At 39.5% G+C, this 22,695-nt stretch overlaps 1 protein-coding gene across 1 annotated transcript; it reads right to left on the bottom strand.

Moving 5' to 3' along the window:
- Nucleotides 1-3,267: 3,267 nt before the first annotated feature.
- BRCA1 (BRCA1 DNA repair associated) lies at nt 3,268-22,374 on the bottom strand. The gene is made up of 21 exons (XM_062508394.1): nt 22,295-22,374; nt 21,816-21,869; nt 21,385-21,465; nt 20,778-20,866; nt 19,782-19,927; nt 18,981-19,083; nt 18,017-18,062; nt 17,416-17,555; nt 13,579-16,917; nt 12,851-12,936; nt 11,109-11,287; nt 10,765-10,931; nt 9,981-10,300; nt 9,256-9,343; nt 8,592-8,669; nt 8,080-8,120; nt 7,364-7,447; nt 6,909-6,963; nt 5,653-5,726; nt 5,211-5,271; nt 3,268-4,180 (listed from the first exon to the last, which is right to left on the bottom strand). Exons 1-21 carry the CDS (start codon nt 22,372-22,374, stop codon nt 4,077-4,079), a joined length of 5,415 nt encoding a protein of 1,804 aa, XP_062364378.1. The 3' UTR covers nt 3,268-4,076.
- Between the last annotated feature and the right edge of the window lie 321 nt (nt 22,375-22,695).

Raw genomic sequence — 22,695 nt, 5'->3', positions numbered from 1 at the left:
AGCAAATAAAACTGACACCAGACCCAAGATGAAAACAATCCCACAAAAACAACAGAGCTCATAAAGCAGGGACAGTAATACCCAACCTCAGTCAGGAGAGAAAGATCAATCCCACCTGCAAAGTGTTTTAACACCCATGAATTACTGGGATTGTTGTGTGGCTGACCCTCACAATCTGGGCAGTGCCAGCACAACTCACCTGCCAGCATCCAGATCCTTCAGTCAGCTTGCATCAGTGCTGGGGCAGAAATGGCTCAGGCACTCTATAAGAGGGAAGTCTCATGAATCTTTGCTCCCCTGTAGGGCTGTGTAGAGAAAGACCCAACCACACAATGCTGCAGCCCTGCTGGAACCCAGCTTTCCCTTCTGGATGTTCTGTGCCATACTAAGCCCACACCCCAAATTCTGCCATCCACTCCATGAGTGGGGAACTCCCACTCATTCCTCTAAGGGAAGGAGGTAGGAGACTTGGAGTTTCAATAAATTAAAGATGCACTTCTGCACTAATTTCCCTTTCCAAACCATAATGGCCTAGGAAGTGTCACAGCAGGGAATGGAGCATAGAGAGCCTCCCCACCAAATCCCTAAGCAGGGAACAGAGTCTGCTGTGGGAATCCCAGCTGCTGTCTCTTTCCTTTGCCTCCTACATGATAAATGGATTTCCCACTTTAATATTCTTTTAGAGCAAGCCTCACAGCAGCTCATTGACAATGCAAATTGACAAGCAGATGTGTTTAAAATCTCTCCATTACAGAACAGAGACCAAGCCCCTCTCCACCTCCTTAGAGCAGAAGCTGCTCTCCATAACCAGTTAGGATGTAAAGGGTGTTTCCTGGCAAACCACCACAACCACCTTTACCTTGTGTGCTGAATCTATGAATCAGAATGCAGAGCAGGGAAAAGTGTGCTGGCACCCTCCTGCATATTCAGGTTGTATTAAAAATGGACATAATTTGGCAGAGGTATTAAAGATTCTCAATTATCCCCCACCCCCTACTGCTTTATCCTTCTTCAGGCTAGGTACTCAGCATGTGGATTCTTCCAGCACATCTGTCTCCAGTGTGCCATGCAGGTGTTTCCAGCAGCAGCAGCTGTGGCTGCAGCTTTGAGAGTTCTGAGCAAGGAACAAGGAGGGCAAAAGAGAAGCAACAATATCATTCAGTGTCAGGCAGAGCAAGGAGAAAGGCAGCAGAGGCACTGCTCAAACACTTCAGACACAGATGTGCTCCACTCTGTTCCAGGAGAAAACCTGCTGTTTGTCCTTTTAAAGGTCACAAACTCCCCTTGAGAAGCCCCAGAATCCTGCAACAAAATTCAATATTGTCAAAGGGCTATTAACTATCAAATTATTTTACTTTGCTCTTTAATTAACCCCTCAGTCCACAAGTTTCTCCCATTGCTTCAGTCTGCAGCCTTCACAATAGTTAGGAAGCAAAATCCATTACAAGTTTATCCCAACTATACAACTGGAACCCAAGTGAACTCTGTCAGGGCTCAGCAGCAGAATGTAAAGGACAGTCTGAACTGGGAACAGGCTGCTGACCTCCACATCATCACAGCTCATAAGAACACAAGACAAAGTTATGCCTAATTAACATAATTAGAAAAAAGACCGTGGACAGCTTCTGCCTCCCTGTCCCCACAGTTTGTTAACAGTGTCTGGTAGGGTAAGACAGCCCCATAGCAACACTTCAACTCATCTGTGCTGGTGAAAAGGCAGAAACAAAGCCCCAGAACATCTCAAAGGCTTTGGGCTCTTCCAGAACTCAGGTGCTACACCAGGCAGGATCCAGGATAAATATTTCTGAGGAGCCTGCCTGGTACTCCAGCTGTGATTGTTACTCTGCATAGCTGAAGGCTTGGTGAAGTAAAGGACAACAAAAAAGGCCATGGCCCATAACCTGGGGCTGTGGTTGGATAATTAAACCCAATGTGAAATGAACCAAAATTTTAAAAGTGCAAAATCTCGTGACCAGCCTCCACCTTGGATTCAACCTGAGTGTAGCCCTGGCCAGGCTCTTGCACTGCCCAAGGTGTATCCTTTCAATAAATACCTCTTTTATTCCTTTTGCTCTGTCTAGTCTCTGTTCCAGGTCAGCCTTTCTAGGAATCAGTTATGTGATGGCAAACACAGCAGGCACCAGCCTTTCCTGGGTTTCCTCCCAGCCTCCAGTGATGGGATAACAGCCCAGGCTGTGAGCAGTGTGCAGCCCAGCCACACCTGAAAACTGCATTCACCTCAGGTTTCCTACCCTGCAAAGCATCACATCTGCTCTGGCACATGAGCAGAGAACAAATGGAGCTTGAGCCTGATATACAGAATGACCCACAGAGTGCTCTGAAACTCCAGGTGCTGGGGCTTTACTACCAAAGCTGGACATCTGACTGGAGAAGTGCATATGGATTCCACAACAGAGGCCTCATCAACTCCCCTTCCACTGCCTGCTCCTCTGGAAGCATACCTGGGCTTGGAAGTCATTCCACTTCATTCAAATCTTACACAAGATGGAGATCACTCCAAAAGTTCACAGATAACACTTTATAGATTTCCACAGATGTGCACACCTCCAAGGAAGAATAGCAGCACCATGGGTGTCATTCCTGTAGACAATTATCCAGCTGGAGCTGGTACCTGACCTGATAGAAAGAATCTGCATCTGTATCTGGGGGACAATTTCACAATGGCCAAAGCAAAACAGTTTTGCTTGGCCTTTTCCTTGCATCTAACAGGCAGTATTTAGTCATTGCCTCCAGCTGTCCTTTGAAATGTAGATTATAAAATACCCACTGCCAGCATGGGCTGTAGAGATAAGAGAAGCACCAGGCTGAAAGTGAGGCTGTTCTGAGCAGCCTGGTAGTTATGGAATATTGTCACACAGAAGGAAACAGCAGCATGTGGCAGCTGAGCAAATGCTTCCAGCTCTCACACTGCCAGCAGCAATGCTTGATCAGCCTACCTGCACTTGGCAGCTGTAAGGAAGTTGGTAACACATTCACTCCTCAGATTTATTGCAACTGCAATTCTGATTGCATCTCTGAAATTCTCACATTTTTTACTCTCTCTAGTAAGTCTCCACTTCCTTCCCCATTTCAGAAGGTTGGACTAAGGTATTTTTTCACATATGCCTCAATGCAGAGACTGAGGGACTGGTTCACATAAAAGCTAAACAACTAGGTAAATACTTGCCAAAATAATTTTATTTCTTTTGTGCATTCAAATAGTTATAAACATACTTTCTGTAACTTTCTGAGACAGCAGCATCTTATTGGAAAACAATTTTCTGAACTTAGCTGCATTTTTTTTTCTCTTTAAACAAGCAGTTCTGGTCTCAAAGTACAAAATTAGGTATGAAATTGAATTGCTTAGCAACAGAAACAAGCAAGATATTTTCTTTCATAAAAAGAACAGTTTCTTTGCAGCCTCATTTTGCAAGCAGGGACTATTAGAAGCAGATTCTTATTGGGCATATCATGGGTCACCAGGATACTAAAATGCATCTGTTCATTATCCTTTCACAGTGCCACACACAGAAATCAGCCTGACAGCACTGGTACAGGTTCCTGGTTTTAAGCCTTGCCTTCTGTTTGGTCTCAATCATTGCCATTCTGGGGACCATACCTGTGGCCAGTGTTTCTGGTTAGGGTGAGCTGGAACTTTGCACAACAGGAAAGCTGTTTGTAGAGTTTTCAACACAACCATAATCCATCCATGGCCAAGGCTGATACATTAATAAACACAAAATAGTATTCAGGATTTGTATTTAAGCAAAATGAAAATACGGAGGTTATTCCAGAGTACAGGTATGTTTAAATTCAAACCCCAAGCCCAATATTCCTCTTTTAAACAACTCTCTCCAAAATGTCCCCAAGTACCTAAACAGAAACTGGCTGCAGTGGCACATAACATATCACCATTTCTCTGAGGAGGCCATGTGCTACATTTTCTAACTTCAAAAAATTGTTTAACATTTATAATCTCATAGTTCTTTAAATTAACATAAAGCTTTAAAGAACAGTGGGTAACTCCACCTTCAGGCTGTGTAAGTAATTTTACTAAGGAGAGCTGCTGTTCACTCTCAGGACACGAGGTAAGCACTGAACTCCTGGCACTTGTAGCAAGCCACGCTGTCCAGAACCCACTCCCGAGTTACCACGGCAACATTGCTCTGCTGGTGGATTGCTGCAACACAAAGACACAAATCAATGATGCAGCTGTTAGCCGGGACTCCAAACAAGCTAAAGGCGAGTCCACTGATGTCTTCCAGAAGAAGCTGTTTGCCTCATCTGTGACATTTTGAAATGATAAAAACCAGAAGTCTAGAGCAGAGATGTGGCACTACCACTCCCTCCAGCAAGGCAGGTAATGCTGCTGCTCCAGAGAGGAGAGCTCTGTGGAAACTGGCCAAGCAGGAAGCAGTGAGCACCACAACACGAACATCAAAAACAAAAACGCAGTTGTTATCTTTTCATTTAGGATCTCAGTGACAGAGCTTTGGTTCCTGTCTGCCCAGACACACTGAGTATGTGACAATCAATGAGTCTCATTAAGACAGAAGCAACAGAAAATTACTGAAGTGTTTTCAGACTGTTCTTCCTCATTCCAGGATCTTTTTATTTTCTCATTTTTCCAGTGCCATGGAAACAGCTGGGTTTTTTACATCATCATCTTGCTCCACTGTTTTGTTGGACTTCACTGCAGCCTAACTAGCTCCCATTCCTTCCAGAACCCCATTATCTCTGAGCCAGTCTGGAACACTTGCACTTTCAAAGTCTCATGGTTTCTCCCGAGCATTTTGCTTAAAAGAAAAAAATCCAAAACGACATCTGTTAAAGCTTTTTAACATGACCTTTTCAGACCAAGGGAATCTTGTTCCAGCTGAGGCTTTCTCCTAGACTTTACTGGTCCTCCAAGGACATCCTTCCCCACCTTTTAAAAACTATTCCATTAGAAAAGTTTCTGTAAAGCTGATGATACACAGAGGACAACTGAGGCAATAGTTTTCATTCACCAGAGAAGCTTTTAAGGCCATGGCTGGTTTTTGAGACAGTATACTTTGTCCTCCTAGATTTTTCTTACAAGACATACTTCCATTCCAGATGCAGTGGAGTTTTGATTTCTCTACGACCCTCTGACATTTAGCTATTAAAAGGACAGATGTGATAAAGACACTGTGTGTACCAGACAGCAGCTCAGGACAGTGTTGCTTTACCTCTGCAATCCACGTTTTCCTTCCAAGCATCTGGCTGCACAACCACAACAGCAGTAGAATTCTAGAATTTTAAGATAAACAAGTAAAATGCTATTGTTGTCTGTCCTTATGTAATTCTCATATCTATCTACAGAGAGCAATAACTGGGCTAACTCTGCTTCAGAGAAGAATTGAACTAGAGGTAGAAAGACACTAGTTCCAAAGATTCTGCTGTGATTTCTCTCCAGAAATTCTGGAACTATACTCAGTCACTTGGGAGCTGGAAAGGGTGGCTCAGTGCTCATTTCAAGACAAATTAGTGATCTGGCCAACACTAATCATTTCTCTACTACAAGGGGGTCTGTGTTCCAGTGAAGGCTGGCCAGGCTTAGAAGCAAGAGGCACTGCCAGGCTGTGCAGACAGCTCTGGAAAGGGAGAGGGTAAAAACTGCTCAGTACTTACTGCTGTGTGTGAGAACAGGTCAGGCTGCTTCACCACACAGGCACCACAGAGCTCCACCATCCACTCCAGATGCTCTGAAGAAATCAGATGAAATCAGTTATCTCACATTCCCTAAGCCCTTGTGTGTTTGTTCCAATTCACAAACCACCATCGTTTAAAAGAGATGTGAGCTTCAGTAGGAAAAAAAAAAAAGGAGTCCTTTCATTTCCAAACCTGCTAGGGAACATCAGCTCCCTCCTCCCTCCCTCCCTAGACAGGTCTGCACAAAACAAAACCCAGAAAAGGCACTGAACGCATGCCCAAAACTTAGTCAAAATTTATTTCCTCTTATCATAAGGATGCAAGACATGAAATGAAAATTAAAAATTAAGTCAGAACTGTGATTATCTCTCATTAAAAAAAAAATGTAGCCAAAGTACTTAATTTGCACCAATTTGATGAATTGGTAGTGAAGAAGATTAAGTCTCTCAAGTGTAAGAGCCCAGTTGAGGATCACTGCAGGAGGTGAAAGCACTGCATCCTTTGTAGATATTACTGTAAATGTCAAAAAATGTGAGTATATTTCACCCAGTCAAAAATAAAGTTATACTGGACAAATCAGAAAGTATCTCCTGAATAAATAACAAAAACAGGAAGTCATGTACAAATATTTTTGGTAGAAAAATTATAGATTAAATTTTCAAAAACTTGAAACATACTTTATAAGAACTTAAAATTAAAAAATTAAGCAATCCTGAACAGCTTTTTCTTTTTATATTAACTTCTAGCTTTGTCATGTTTCACTTTTAACACTTGCTCCTATAGACAAAAGGCAACAATAAGGATGTGTCAACTGCTAGAAAAGGACACTTAGCAACTGTTACTAAGACAGAAGATGAAAAACTGCTCAAATACCAGTGATCAAGAGCACCAATAACAATTACCAGACTGCATGACATTAATGCTTTTCCTTCAGTGCTAGAGAATCAGAGGTAAACTAGATAAAAGGCCTAGTTTGAAATGCAGCAAAATTGCCAGGGGGTTGTCTGAGGACATCTAGAGAGTAGAGAACACCATTTCCACTGCATTTGGAGATAGAACTGGATAAAATTATTCACCTACACTTTACCCCATGTAAATATTTTTAAAGTTCCAGAGGAAAAGAGGTAAAAAATTATCCAGGAAGTGGTAAAATGTAAAATTCTGGTGAATGCACAGTGCCCCTCCAAATATTTTTTAATGTTAACCATTCATCCAACTCCACTAAGATGACACACCTGTAGTCATATCAGTGAAAGGTCCACAGCAACAGATCTCAAATTCTTTAAAGATCTGAAAAGCAAGGAACATGTTAGAGGTCATATGGGGTTTTTAAAGGCTAATGCTTTTTATGCTGTTTTCATTGCACTTCCAGGGCTTGTTATCAAGTTATGCCTATTTCACAAAGCATATCCAAAGCTCTTTGTAACCTACAAACCAGAAGAATATTAAAGACCACCAACCCTACATTATAAACAGACAGCATTCACTCCAAGCTTAGTGAGCCCCTTCAGAATATCTGCTCTGCTGCTGACAGAGGTCACCCTTCATGGAGAAAAATGCTTAATTTGTACAACTCTGTGTGCACAGAATAGCAGAGAAATTGGAAGAAGTTCCAGGTACTGAGCCAGCAGAGCCACATATCTGAAACAGTCAGAGCAGGAGAGAGCTTGCATCCCTGATGTGCTTGTACCTTTTCAGTCAGGGCCAGTCTGGCCCTCTTAGGACCTTGATGGTTTCTCCCATTGATTACATCTCCTCGAACTTCAAAGATCTCCTGGAACATGACAAAAGCAAGGAATCAGAGACTGTGAGAACACTTTGCTGCCAGAGTTCTGCTTCAAAACAGGAAGAGATGTCAGATTTCAGACCTGAACATCTATGAGTGTGTTCAGAATATGAATTAAAAGGCTTTGCAAGAGAAATGCTGGAGTAATGAAACCCCTGCAGCACCAGGAAATTTTTAAAGAAACAAATTATAGTCAAACTGTATAGTAGTCTAGCAAACTAAATAAAAGAAGCAGCACACTCCAAGACTATAACTGTCTTATCAGTAAAGTCTTCTTTGATAGAAGTTATCTGTACATAACACTATTTCCTTGAGCAAAGCATAGATCTTTTGCTCTATGCTATAGTCTATTAATATCAACTGGAACACTTATAAAAATATGTCTGTAACCTGGTAAAAACAATAGGGACTCATTATGTCTTCAACATAATGAATGCATAGGGCTGAGGGTGGCTTTTGATCCTAGCATTTGGTAAAACTGGAACTCCAGGTTTCAGAGCTAGAATTCCATATTAAATGGTGAGACAATATTTGTCTATATAATAGAAATAAACTCATAAGTCCACTGTGTAACAGCATTACTTAACCATTTGACATTTCACTCAAGGTAAAACACTAACCTCATCCAGTATTCTTCCTTCTTTAAAAGACTGAATTATCCCTAAATAAAAAGATCAAAATAAGAAAAGTCATTTTATCCAGTAAAAAGGTTCTTCCACTACTGAAGATATTTGTACTAAAGGAATACAGTATAACACTGAAAGTACTTAAAGAATTTTTTTAACATTTATAAACATTACTAATTCTACACTAATTGATGCCATGCATTGCAAAGATTTAAATTAAAAAATTAAATTAAAAGAGGGACAAAAGGCTTTTGCCATGGTGGGGAGCAATCCAGTGTGGCTATCTGAAAGCAGAAAAAGTATTCACAAGAGTAAGAAGCTTGATATTGCTATTTGTTTGTGCTTCTTCATTTTAATTTCTTTTGAAGTATTTAGAAGAAACACTGCAAAACATCAGATGGCAAGACATGAAGAGATTCTTTTTCTTTACTGTAACAAGTGAAGACTGCATTCATGGTAGAAGGGCAAAGACTATTTATCTCCAAAAAAAACCCAGTTATACATACACTGGTAACTAACTACCCATTTTCCTCCTGCAATGCCCAGGAAATACTTCAGAGTCCGTTCACACACCAGCTCCTTATCTGCAGAGCAAACAACAGTAAGAACTCTTTTAGTCTTGCCATTAGCAAAAAAACACAGGTCAGGGTATTTGTATGGAAAAACAAACATTTTTTGCTAAGTGCAGCAGCAAAATATCAAAGCCATATAAAGATTCCAAAAATCCAATGTCATGATCCTACTAAACTGAAGGAAATGAGCAGAAATTAATCACGTGTACCACTTGTTAGCCCTTCTTAAAATTAATCAATAAAGATAAGGGGCAAGAAAAAGCATGACTACTTTGGGAACTATTTTGGTTTTCTTTTGGTTGTTTCTGAATTACTTCACAGTAGTGTGCTGTCAACACCTGAAAATCAACCAAGCAGCTGGAGAAACAAATATCAAGTAGCAATAACACAAGGGAACACTGCCCTCACATTGATTCTGTGAAACAGAATGAGAAAACTCACAAGCTTAAACAAAAAACTTCCAATAGAGAAAACAATCAATACCTTTTCCTCAAACTTATTAAATTTATTGCTGACCTGTCTGTTTGTTGGTTAGACTAAAGGTAGAATTCTATATGGTCTGTCAATAGAGGATTTGGTCCCCTAGCTCCCAACAAACCTGTTTTCATTATGACATGGGTTGTTCCTTCAGTAATGTGATTAGATAAAGTGCTCTGAGTTTTCTTCACAAACTTCTGGACCACGAGCTGAAAAGAAGTTAAGAAAATAATAGTTAGCAATAGTTCTAAACCCCCCAACAGCCCCAGTTTGTAGAAGCATAATGGAATAGGATAGTTACTTTAACAGTTTCATGTGCTGGCACACAGAATGTACATTTCCTTAAGTCAGTTTTGGCACCATTTAACAGGCTAAAGTAAAGCAGAGCTCTTGGTGTGTGTTTTATAACCCAAAAGCCAAATCCTTCTGGAAACTGAGTGCAGAAACAGGTTTATTAGCAGCTCAGAATTACTTACAGAAATGCTCACTAAGGATCAGAGTTTGGGTAAAGCAGCATCATCTGAGAACACTGACTGAACCAAACACCCACACAGCCCCTCCTCAGCACCAAGGCTTTCTACAAGTCTCTGGCTTTGCAATCATGTGATTTTCCCCCAGACACTAGTGAACATTTGAAAAGTTCAAATTTCACTAAGCTTAACTGTGCTTACTGAAATTACAGGCATCATTCTCACAGTTTTAGGAGTGATAACATTTAACTTAAGTTGCTGCATTACTCACTTGCAATTCCTACCAGAATTAGTTTCATTGTACTTAGAGATTGAGGACTACAGTGGCAATCAGGAATTATTAACTAATGATCTCAAAATTCTGAAATTTCCTTACATGCTCACTGTGATTTAGACCTGATGCCACAAGTGACATTTCTTTCCTCTTGGTCACAACTGGACTTGCAGCATTTTCTTTCCCAGTTGGATTGTGTAGAACAGGTACAGGTTCACTTCTCTTCCATTTGTGTCCTGGGCCACAGCTTTTATCAGTGTTCTGAGCTACAACAGGCCCACCTGTGGCTTCTGCAGTTTGAGGGATAAAATCCCTTACAGAGGAGGAAGGGTGATCTGGACTCTGGGTCTCATTTCCAGAAAGATCTGATGGGACAGATGCAGTGTTTTGCCTGGTCCCAGATTTCTGCTCCTCTGCATTTTCTGAAAGAAAAATTATTCCTTGTGAAAATTGCATCTCCTTCTTGCAGTCATGGTAGAAAGTTGTTGCTCTCTTTCAGGTTTAAGTTCTGCAGTTACTTCCTCTTCTCCTTTTGTTTATTACTTCATCTTTACCTCTATCACTACTTTTTCCTGATCTATAGGTGAGACAACTACTAGAACACCTGTGAAACTTTCAGCAGCATATTTGTCCAAGTGTCTGAATTTAGAAATGAGACAGAAAAACTCCTAATACTGTCAAAATGCTGTCACACACCATTTGATGTGCAGCCATACAGCTGGGCTAACAAACAAAGCAGTAAAACCTTTTTAAAATGACCAGGAACATATAAACTAAAATCATAGATTTACAGGAAAATATTTATATTGCTGATATATAAAAACATGAAAAGAACAGGAGAAAACCACCAGAAATCAAAATGCACTGGGTTTCTCTTAAATGTTACCTGCTTCAAGTTGACACTGCCTGTGCTCTTGCACTGCCTCCTGCACAGGTTCTGTCTTTTCAGAGGGAGTTTTGCTCTTTAGAACACTGTCACACTCAGGGCCTTTCTCCAGATCTGATCTCTTTGTTAAAGAGGATTTAGAAGATGGAAGCAACAATTCTGGAGACCTTGAGAGAAGGAAATTGATTTTAATACCCTTTTTGCTTTTCTAAATATCAGAAAAATGTAGCAACAGTGAAACTATTGTAATTTCCCAGAAGGTCAGAGATACTTAATTTAAGATTTTTTAAAAAAATATTGAAATAAACACAAAAGCTCCCAAAACTGCAAACAAAACCATTGACCTGTTTTTTTCTTTTCTTGTTTGTTCCATTTCAAATGCTCCTTCAGTACTGGAAGGTGGCAGCTCCCTATGGACAGGTAAAACTTCACAGTTCTGACTTCCATTCTGCTTTAGCACTGCTTCAAGAGCAGCCATTTCTTGCTGAAGTTTTATCAGGCTATTTTGCATAGCATTCTTTTGCTGCAAAAGAGGCACAAGAATGCCAACATAAGCAAACTCAGGATTAATTTCTTTAACAAACACTTGAAAACTAGATATAGCAAAATAGTTTTCAATTAAGTTTTTGCCACATGTTCAAAAAGTGACTATGGTGCACTTAATGTAACAAATAGTGCACACATCCCACATCAGAAACAAAAACACCCAAACAACCACACACTCATTTTGCCACTCATGTTATTCAGTTTAGATGTCTCACAGTTTCATCAATCAGAAAACAACTCCTGCACAAATTTATTTGAAAGTAATTTTGTCTGAACTCCATTAGTAGCTCAATCCATGATGTTCATTACTATATTGAGTCTTCATTTTCCACTGTTACTAAAAGCCCCAAAGATCATTTAAATATTATTTCATAAAATTCATCCTTATGTTCCCCTTCAAAAGTTACATTGCATGATCAAAAACATGTCATAGGCAGCTCCTCATAAGAATAGCTCAGGCTTCCAAAGGACATTTTTAAAAATCCAAACCCTTCACTTTACATGGTAAAGCAATTTCCACAGAACTGAATATTCCATTTGTAGCTCTAGCACTGGCACCGTGTGGAGCCTCTTTGTTACTGAACCCATGAAAACCCCCAGGCTAACAGAAAACCATCACCACACCACAACCCAAAAATCCCCCACCCATACTGCCATTAACCCTTTCAGCCTAGGCACATCCCAGTACCTCCATCCACAAAGCTACAGCAGGAACCAATGTCCTGCCAGCTGACTACATCTTACAATGATGCTGTAAACAGAAGAAGCACCCATAAAGCACAAAAATTAAATTCAACTTTTTCTTTTGACATACATAAAGTCCATAGAGCTGATAATGCTGAGAGAGTTGGCATAAGATTTAAAGTTACATAGGACAAAGAAAAACCCCAAAGCAAAACAAAGCAAAACAAAACAAAACAAAAAACAAACCAAACAAACAAACAAACAAGCCCCTAACCTTCAACTGAACCCCCAGCCCAAATCACTCTATATATATAGTCAGGCCACTGAGCAACATTTAGGATTTTAACAAAAAATACACTGCTGAACACACCTTTCTTTAGACACTGCCTGTTGGAACTTGTATCTATAATATTCTAATAAGGAATTATTTGATTTAACCTTTACACAGAGAAGACAAGTCTCTGTGTTTCTAAATATATTGTAACAAATCTAATCCTTATCACCAAATCCTTAAAATTCCTAGCATTAAAGCTTTTAAATATAGGGAGCTGACATTTCCAGCATTGGACAAGTGTGGAGATGTATTAATTAACACTTCTCACAATTAAGCCCTGTAACCAATAGGACATAACAAGCTGTGGTCATTGCAGTGTAAGGTTACCAGGAGAGGCAAAGTTGGACAAATAGTGGCATAGAAGCAGCTCTACAGTTCTTCATTAAGTATGCTTTTGGAAGTAATTTAGTGACAAAGAATTATGATGAAAGAAGTTTTCCACTGTATTGACTTCCCAGCTTGCATGTGGCTGCTTATCTCCTGGAATGCAAGCTGCTTCTAGCATTGAGTGCATGAACTCACCTGTGTAGTGAGGATTTCCCCCTGTGAGAATGGTCCACAGGAATCTTCTACAATACTTATTTCACTGTCTGATCCAGATGCTTCACCTTGAAGAAGGTGGAAAAAAAAACTCCCTAGGTTAAAGAAAAAAAACCCACCAAACAACAACAAACCAACTCTTAGCACGTAGAGGTTTTAGAAAACTAATAACTATAACACTTAAGTGACAAGTTTTGAGAATGTTGAAGTTAGAAGGACAGAACATTTCAGAGAATACCATGTCACACACATGACAAAGTAAACAGAATTCAATGTTTCAACAGGGATGAAAGAGTCCTAAACATTTACAAAGGCCATAAAAAGGGCAAAATTTTCACTACAAAATTCCACAGCCAATTTCAACAAACATTCCCTCTGGGGAGAAAGTCTGGATAGGCTGTGAAATGTTGCTGACAATATAAGGATCACATTGGAGTAAGAGAACCAGCATTTCCCTCAAACAGGAATTCCCACCAGTCAGTCTCCAGTGCCCACTCTGTTCATTTGTGATCTGAACAAAGAAAACTGAAAGAACATAGTTTTCAGGAAATAAACCAATGAAGGCTTTTGTTTGATTGTTTAAGGTTGATACATTCTTCTAGAAGAGGAAGCACCCCCTAAATACAGAACAGTTTCCATACAGACACCAAAAACTTTGGTGTTAAGGACATTATAAACATAGCTGCAGAGAGAAAAATCTTGGTCTGTACCTAGGTTTGCTCCCATGTCTGGGTCTTCTTGGCATTCATCTTTGGTTGTCTTCAGCCCTCCAATACAATTCTGAGAAGTTTCTTTACAGTCACTTACACTGCTCATTTGTTTGGACTCATGAGCTTGTGGCAAATGTTTCTTGAGTTCTTGTGCTCCATTAGGTGATTCTTCAGACATGTTGGACTGGGAAGAAAATAAGTTGACAGAGCATTCTGACTCCTGGCTTGGTGAAACACACACATGACACAGGGCAGCTTCAGGCACTTCCTGCACAATATTGTCATCATTACTCACACTGTGAGGCAACACGCTGGGACACTCTACCACTGGAGACTCTACCAAAGATGTAATTTGGTTATCAGTCTGCAAAGGTGTGCTTGCTGATTTGCTGAAGATTAATGTCTGAAAGCATGGTAAGTCTTCATCCTCACAGGACTCTTCATCTGAAGATGGCAGCTTCTGCACTCGTCTTCGGGATTTTTGAATGCCTCGAGATCTTGGCTCAGAACTTGCATTTCTATTGTGCAGCTCTTTCCCCAGGGCATTGTCACTTTTCACAAACACTGCAGATTGCTCTTTCCTATCAGTTTCACATAAGCTGGTGTCCTCAATATCAGTATCAGAGCACAGTAAACCATCAGGGGTTTCAGACAAACCTCTAAGATCATGATTCTCTCTGAGAGGTTCTTCCAGAGCTTGTGCAGCTGAACACTTGGGCACTGCTGTGCTAACAGTTTGGGATGTTTGTTCTTCATTTCCCTTTACACATTCTCTTTTGCTACTTTCTGTCCTAGTGACTTCACAACTGAATTCAGCAGGGCTTTGCTGACAAGTTGCAGGACAAATCATTGCTGTGGATTGAAAATGTAGAATTGGTCCTCTGAAATCAACAACTTCAGTCTTTCCTGCCTGATTGCTTTCTGAACTGAAGCTGATTTCCTGGACTGAGTTTAAATCATTTTGTCTGGAATCATGCTTCTCTGTGTTACTCTGATCACTCTGGCTTCCATGACTTTTGATGGGATTCTGTCTCAACTCACTTTGTATTTCTATCTCATTTGACACTGGCTTTTCATTGCCCTGCTCTTCTTGTAGCAATCCATTTTTGTGCTCAGTCTGAGCAGTCCCTGTTCTTGTTGGTGTCAGAGTCCCTTCCTCTGCAGCCTGGGAAATGTCATCCCTGTGTTCTCCTGTGCTGACAGCAAAGCAAGGCACAGGATCAATATGGACAAACTCACAAGCCCTAAGCTTCTCTTTCTCAGAATTCCTGCTCGAGTTTTGAGCAGCTCTTTTCTCCTCATGCAAGCTTTCTGGTTGTAATGGTTTGCTAGCCTTATTTTCTACGTGAGCAGCACATGACAGATTTAAGGTATCAGAAGGAGGATCTTCCACTGCATGTGCCTGCCTGGGAGTCTGAAAAAGGCTGAAGGACGAACGCTTTGAATGCCTAAATATATTTCGCAGATACTGAGTGTCTAAATCACTGTCTTCAGCTTCCTTAGTCAATTCCAAAACACTTTTAGTCATTGGCAACTTTTCAGTTTTGAAGTCCTCTGGAACATTTTGTAAATCATACTCAGGCTCCTGGGGAAAAGCAGTAGGTGATTCAGACACCTCTTCAGTCTGGTGAGAAGCAGTTTGCCCACCAGACACTGAAGGAAGTTGAAGGAGGAGAGGGCTACCTAGTATTTCACTGTCTTGAGAATCTGTATCAGGCACAGTGGAACCACAATTTGAAGGCCGGTGTGAAGGACTGAACAGATTTTTTCCAGTTTCTGCAGTGCCAGGCAAATTCTTTAGCCTAACCTGCATTTCATTTGCTTCCAGATCACCTCCCTCCAAATTAGTGACTGGCCTGAAACTCAACTCATCTTGAGGCTCACACAGGTCTTTGCATTCAGCAGAGTGAGCTGCCACATTCCTTTGGTCTCCAGAGACACACCTTCCATGATCACTGTTATTCTTCCTTGCTCCCTTTACTCCTTTCTTCGTTTCTTTTGTCATTTCTTCAGAAAGTAACTGAAGCCTTCTGCTACGTCTGACTGCATTTTGCTCAGAGTCAGCTTTCCTGGGCTCTCCACTGCTTGGATAGCTGTCAATCTGTGGCTCAGCTGGATCAGGGAAAACAGAGCCTCTATCCACTACTAACTGTAAAGAACACATAGTTCTACTAGAATGCCTGCATCTTTTTGCTGCAGAACCTCTTTTTCTGGTGCTTTTCTGATCACAGCTATGCATTTCTGGTTCTCCATCACAGTGCTTGGCAGTGACATTCTCAGTACCTTTCTTCCATGTGGACTCTTCTCCTCCCTGAAATTCTGTTAGTGTATTACTTGCTCTATTCTGAGAGAGGTGACTCTCATTAACAGCAACACTTTCATCACATCTTTTCTTCTCAGCATCTCCAAGGCTACTATTAACGTTTTGAGGGCCCCCATCTGCCTCCTCTGTATCTTTTTTCTTGATGAAATCCTCAGGTTGCAGGACACAAGCAGACTTCCTCTTTCGTTTGAGTCTGTCTTTGCTGAAATTCTTCTGGCAGTTATCAGCAGCCACATCTTCCTTTCTTCCAGTAGGCAAAATGGCTGTCAAGGTAGAAGGGGGATTTGATTTTCTCCCTCTCTTGTATGTTCTTCCAAATATTTTGTCTTTGATGTTTTCTGCTGTTTGTTTTGACCACCTCTTTTTTCCTTCCACTGCTGCAATTTCCATGGAATGTGCCATAGGGTCAGTCTTTTCTGAAATACAAGACTCTTTATCTGAAAAACACAGATCTCCTTCACCTGAAACATCAGCTGATGCAGCAGATTCATCCAGGGAAGAACTGGAAGACAAAATCTCATTGCTTTTTGAAAACCACTCGTTGACTTTCTGAATGCTCTGCTTCAGTCTCTTCTTGGAGACTTTATTTGGGGTGGCAGAGTGAAGTGCCTCTGGCTGAGGTGGCTTCTCCAGAGGAAGTTCTTTGTCATGGAAAGAGTCATTCTCAGGTTCATATGCTTCTACAGCTCCCATACTTTGTACTTCAGTCTCCATCTCCTTGCTTTTATCCAGCCTGCTTTCTGAGCTATCTTCTAAATCAAACTCATGATTTTCACTGTTGTACTGCATTTGCTGTTCATTCACTTCTTCTGTGCTCTTAAAGAATAATGTGTCCCCATTCATTATGGGACTGGCATCACCTATTCTGTCACACTGCTCTGAGAGCAGGTCTACAGCAAGAGCACTTAAAGGAGAACTGTGGGATTCAGTCACATTCACTTGGTCAGGTTTGGCACATACAGCAACGCTCTGAGTGCTTTTCTTGTCCAAGCATTCCTTTGAGAAATCACTTTCACCTGTTAGATTTATAGGTATAAATTATTAACCTCCATTTCACACACACAAGCACAATAACAAGCTTTATGGCTACTTTGTTTTAAACGAACTGCTCTTATTTCCCCCCAACCAGAATATTACACTGCACAAATCTCCCTCTAGAGAAAGGCAGAAAGATCATATTACATGTTCTTCTAAATTTTTACATGAATTACCAGCCTCTGCCTTTTCATGTGTAATATGGCTCATGCAGAATAGATTAAGTTTTGCACTTTGATCAAGCTACTTTTCTTCCTTTCTGATCCCATGCATAGAACATCCACATTTTAAGTCATCTAGGCTACAGAAATAGTCTTGTATTAGCTGTAAGCATCAACAGAACTACATTATACAAGACTGCAAGTATATATATGTGTGTATATATATATATATATATATATACAGATAATGAAAACAGAAATGTTAACTTTTGGTCTCTTTCAAGCTTAATCACCTTTGTCACCAAAATATCAACACACCTATGACATTTGGTAGTGTTATTTCTTTGGCACACGGCTTGTCTTGTACATTGCAAGAATTTTCATTCCCTTTCTCAGCACTCTCAAGTTCTTCCAGCCTTACTTGAGAAGAAATCTGAACCGATCCTTTGTCTTCAAACCTGTTGGGAAAGGAAATCTACATTCATTAGAGATAAAACCATAATAGGCAGAAGAGAAAATGACACTTATTTTTTCCCTTTTTGCACTCTGAAATAGTTTCTGGAGAAGCCAAGCTGCATGATTGACATTCAACACAACAGATCCCTTCAGAGTTTCAGGCCATATCTTTAAAAGATTCTTTCTTGTAACCCTGAATTTAGCATTTACTTTCTAAAGCACAGTGCCTACTTTTCTATGGAAAATCTAGGTCCACAACCATTTAGAAAACAGTTTTAAAGCATGTAATATGGCAAACTGCTGGAATTCAGCTACCCATTCTACCCTAATGCCTTCAAAGTTGGAAACCAACTGTCAGCTTAAGAATTATATCAGTCCTATGCTGAGAAACAAGGACACAAGAAATGAGAATACTGAACTACTGTCTTTAGAAAATATGAATTCCTTAATCACCTTTACTTACCCAATTTTGCTTGCCTGTTTAAAAAACTCTTCAGATGATTCAGAGCCTGAAAATAAATCATCTGTTACTCTGGTTGGAATGATTCAGAGGGAGGTGACTTGCCAGATTCAGTGGTTATTATCACATACATGCCTACTTCTTTCTAGAGCTAGATGCTTTCAACTTTTAGCAGATGAAATCAAGTTCAATTGTGAAGTATTTTACTTAATTATAATGATTTATATGTATAACTATCTACATGGCTCCAGCATAAAACTGTGTTTAAATAGAATGACTGGTAACAGACTGGTATCTAAGAGTTAATTAGCTAAAAGTTACTTTCTAATTTCTAAATTTATGCACAAAAACAGCTATTAGTACTTAGAATTTTGAGCCGGAAGTCAGAGAAATATACTCAAATGTCTCTCACAGATTCCTTGATCCTGGCAGATGCAATAAATAAAAAAGTGAGGTAACAAACTACCTGTTAAAAGCAGCAATTCCTTCCTTGAAGGAAAAGCATAAAAAATAAGCTATGCATGGCATCTGTCTTGTTTCTCATAGCAGTCAACACCAGATAAAATTCTGAAGAGCTTGGACAGAGAGCAAAAAAATCTTAACATCTCTAACAGATTTCATTCTCATCTCAAGCACTGGTGACAGGCTTAGCATTCTTCAGAAAACAGTGGCTACCTTTAGCTGTAACAGCTATAATTTTTTGCACATCTGTAAACACCTTCTCTGGATCTTGTACACCAAGGCTTAAGGGTTCACTACAGCAACATTATTTGCCATGATATAATAAACTATGTTAAAAAACCTTTTGATTTACTAACTTTGAAGTGTCCTTAATTTGTCCCTTTGTTGTCATTTTGGGTGTTAAGGAGAAATTAGTGTTTATAAAGACTTTGAACATAATCACCTTTCGTTACTTTGCAAGCATTGTACATAGGATCAATTAGTGTGGATTTACAACAGATCTTACCAAACTCTATATAAGTACCCTTTTGAGAATCAGATTTCTGGGGTTTGTTTCTTGGGCGACACATTTTGGCATCTGTAAGCTGAATATTCACACTAGCTTCCTGCTGACAGGAAAATAGAAAGGAATAATTATTTACAACGGTGGAGTATTAAAAAAAATTCATAGCTATTTAAACTTTAACAGGGGCTCATATAAATACTTAGTTCATATGCACTGGTAGCTTCTATGCACAATATAATAGAAGTCATTTATCACACTGACATCAGTAATGAAATGTGTCAATAGAAACAATGTATCATGCATTTAACAGATCAAATCATTAACAGTTTGATCTCACATTCTGTATTGTCTAACATTCTATTCAGCATTAAGCAGATGAAAACAGAAACAACATGCCACAGACAATCACACACAGAGCAATTACCTCAAGCAGGGCAATGCCTTATGAATCCTAAGACATGGTTATGATCTTATCCCTAAAAAAGTAAAAGCCCCACAAACAGGTAGACAACCTCATGAAATAAGCAGCTGGAACAAGATTTCAATCCTAGTTTCAGTAACAGACTGTATTATGGCAATATTATGTACAAGTTCAGGTCATTTTATGTAAACATCTTTTTCACGTAGGTTAGGAAGACAAAAATACACAGATGTCCTTGTTCAGAGTATCACTCAGGTCAAACAACAATCTGAGATCAACCCAAAACCTCCTACTTAATTCTTTTATGTATATGCACACATACACATTCCAAACACATTTTTAAACAATCCACAAAAATAAAATGGGAAAAAAATAGTTACCAAGGTGAAGTTTTCTTGTCCATTGCCTTTAGCACTTTTTCTCCTGTTTCTGAAGCCCTTACTTTGGATGACAGAACTTTCTGTACACAGGGACTCAGCAGCAGTGGCCACCGTGGCAGTTTGAGGAAAGTGATCACTCTTTAAAACTAGAAGATTTTATTAGGCAAAAGAAATAAATACTTTTACACTGAGTATGACTCAAGTGCTATCTATTAATGAAACAGACTTATGCAGACTCTGTGCACTTTAGTGCATATACAGCTAAAGTATGTTTATCCAAAAATGAAATCTTGTTGAATTACTAATCTGATTATTCTTTCTGAGTGCTCATCAAGTAATAAGTAAAATCTTGATCCTGCCAACTAATTTTCTCAACCAATTTTGGTTATGTAGATCATCTAGCATAAGCAGGATCTAATTCTAGTTATTTTAGAATGTTTGAGCAAGTTAAAAAGAATTAAAAAATAAAGTCTATTTTTTATAGCAGAATATACAAAACACTGCCATTTGCTCCCAACCACAATGTCTGGTTTACCAAAATATAAACAGGCACAGGCCTGATTTGCCAGTACCCCAACAACACCCTTAACAAGGCACTGAGTTCTAGAAAGGGGAAATTTGGATTCCCTGAGGATCCATCTGAGTGGGATGAGTTAACAAACACAGCTACAGCACCTGCTAATTCAGGCTCTGAGATTGTTTGACAAATTACAACTGCAAGGTTGGGCAAAATCAAAAGCAGGACTTTTCCACACAGTTACAGATTAAACATGGCTTGACAGACCATCAAAAACAGACAGTAAAACTGTTCAAGAGGTTTTTCTAAGAAAATCCTGGAAAATTAATTGAATTTATGTTTCTACATCCAGGGAAAAAACCTTTAGATAATTCCTCCCATATTTATTACTGCACAATAAATGGGATACCTTGTAAATAATCATGATATGTCAAAACTTATTTTAAAAAAAATTGGAGGCAGGCATTCAGAAGACTTACACTTCACTCCAGTGTCAAGCTCAAAAGCATGGATAATTTCCAACAGTCCTTCAATTAGTTGCTTAAATTTGGAATTTTCTTTCAGACTTCTGAAATAACATCATAAGTTCAGTTATTTTAAGACAAATGAACTCCCGTTCAGTTATAGGATAAATGTTTATAGAATGACTATAAATACCTCTAGAATTTTGGCTGAACCAAAAAATGGGTAGAACTCCAAAATGGAAGATGAGACAGTAAGAAAATATTGCCAAGGAATAACACAATTCCCCCAAACAACCTTTACTATGGGAGTTGAAACTTCCACAAGAGTGAACATATAATTTTCTCATACAGGTTTAGTAGAGAGAAATCAGTTGCAAGGATTAAACATCAATATAGCACAGACATTTGTAAAGAGAGGTATGTTCAGCTGTGATCACCTGGAAAAAGCTCACATTGAGGTAAAATACTACATTTACTCCTTTAGAAACGGACAGCTTACTTATAAAAACACCTTTTCTCCTGTATTTCACTCTTATGCTAATATATTTTATGTCTATTGTTAGTCTTTCCTCAGAGTTGAAACACCTCATCCTCCAGCCCCTTACAAAAATGCATTCCTCACCTCTTGGTAACTTCAGTCTTACACAGAGGACACTCCACCACACCTTTTTTCTTCTTGCTGATAAGTTTGAACATGCAGAACCTAGAACAAAAGAACACTTGTGATGGTAACAAGAGAAGGATATTATTTTCCCTAAAACTGAGTATGCACATTCACATAGTGAATCAAGTGTGCATTCTTGTTCTGGTGTTACAGTGAGTTAATTGATCCCCTTTGGCATATCTGTAAGCTGCAGTTCTCCTTCCACAGAACTTTTTCCCCTCAAGTAGCTATGCATGAAGTTACCAAAACACAGTTTACATACATGATTGGCACTGAAGAAGCATGTATGGCAATTAAAGCTGGTATATATGGAATTAAAAATTATAAACCCAAAACCATTATGTATGGATATTAAAAATCGCATTGCACTTGCAAGTTTTCAAACCTACCTGCAGAATATGTGATCACATTTTGTTGAAACGGGCTCTTGAACCACATCCAAGCTACGAAGAGGGAAACAAAAACAAGAGCACAGAGCTTATAGACACTGGAGAGCCAGACTTCAACCAGCACCTTTGCTATTTCAGCATTTGTTTGCAATAAAGAACTAAATTTACCTTTCAGAGACAAGGGACAAAAACCCACACGGCTTTACCACCAGATACAAATTTTTTCCTCAGTGAATAGAGGACTCACACATTCAGGTTTTAATAGAAAAGCAAAATTTACTTGAACATAAGAGCAAAATGTAAGTTTCTTTCTTGCACTTTCTCATTTGAACCTTAGAAAACATCAATATGTTTAGTCCTAAGCACAAATCTCTTTGCTTTCTGGTAAGCCATAGAACTGACAAAGCATTTTCAAAGAAACTAGAGGGGGGGAAAAACACCTTAAAAATTAACTATACTGATATTATTGCCTGACATACCATATAGGGCACTCCAAGTTCTTCTGCATAGCTGAAAGCACATTTTGTACTTGTCCAATAGTAATCACTGAGAAGTCCATCCTTCACATCCAAAAATAGCCTACAGAAAAAAAAAATTATCAGCTTTGTTCCTGCAAAATATTCTGTTGTGTCCCATGACCATGCCCTCCCCCACACGGCTCTGCTCTACCTGCAGAATGGTACCAAATACGTTGTTGTTTTTACTGAAGCAACACTTCACAATACAGAGGGGTTCTTACTCCGAACGTTTAGTCAAGACCTCTGCAGCGCCTTGTACCCAAAGGAGCGCCCAGAGAGGGCTTTGTTCAGGTGAAATTCAGCAAGAGCACAGAACAGAGAGAGCGAGGGGCTTGCTCGGTGGAAAAGCCGCAAAGGGGAGG

Source organism: Cinclus cinclus, chromosome 24 (assembly GCF_963662255.1).
Source record: "Cinclus cinclus chromosome 24, bCinCin1.1, whole genome shotgun sequence".
Lineage (NCBI taxonomy): Eukaryota > Metazoa > Chordata > Aves > Passeriformes > Cinclidae > Cinclus > Cinclus cinclus.
The sequence above is the reverse complement of the archived record's forward strand: the minus strand, read 5'-3'. Positions and strand labels throughout refer to the sequence as shown.

Excerpts from the sequence above, each read along its gene's own strand:
- BRCA1 (XM_062508394.1), bottom strand. The coding sequence starts at position 22,374 with ATGGACTTCTCAGTGATTACTATTGGACAAGTACAAAATGTGCTTTCA. Across the intron at positions 17,556-18,016 it reads AAACAGGCAAGCAAAATTGG|GTTTGAAGACAAAGGATCGG; the intron begins GTAAGTAAAGGT and ends CTTTCCCAACAG. Across the intron at positions 12,937-13,578 it reads AGACATGGGAGCAAACCTAG|GTGAAGCATCTGGATCAGAC; the intron begins GTACAGACCAAG and ends ACCTTCTTCAAG.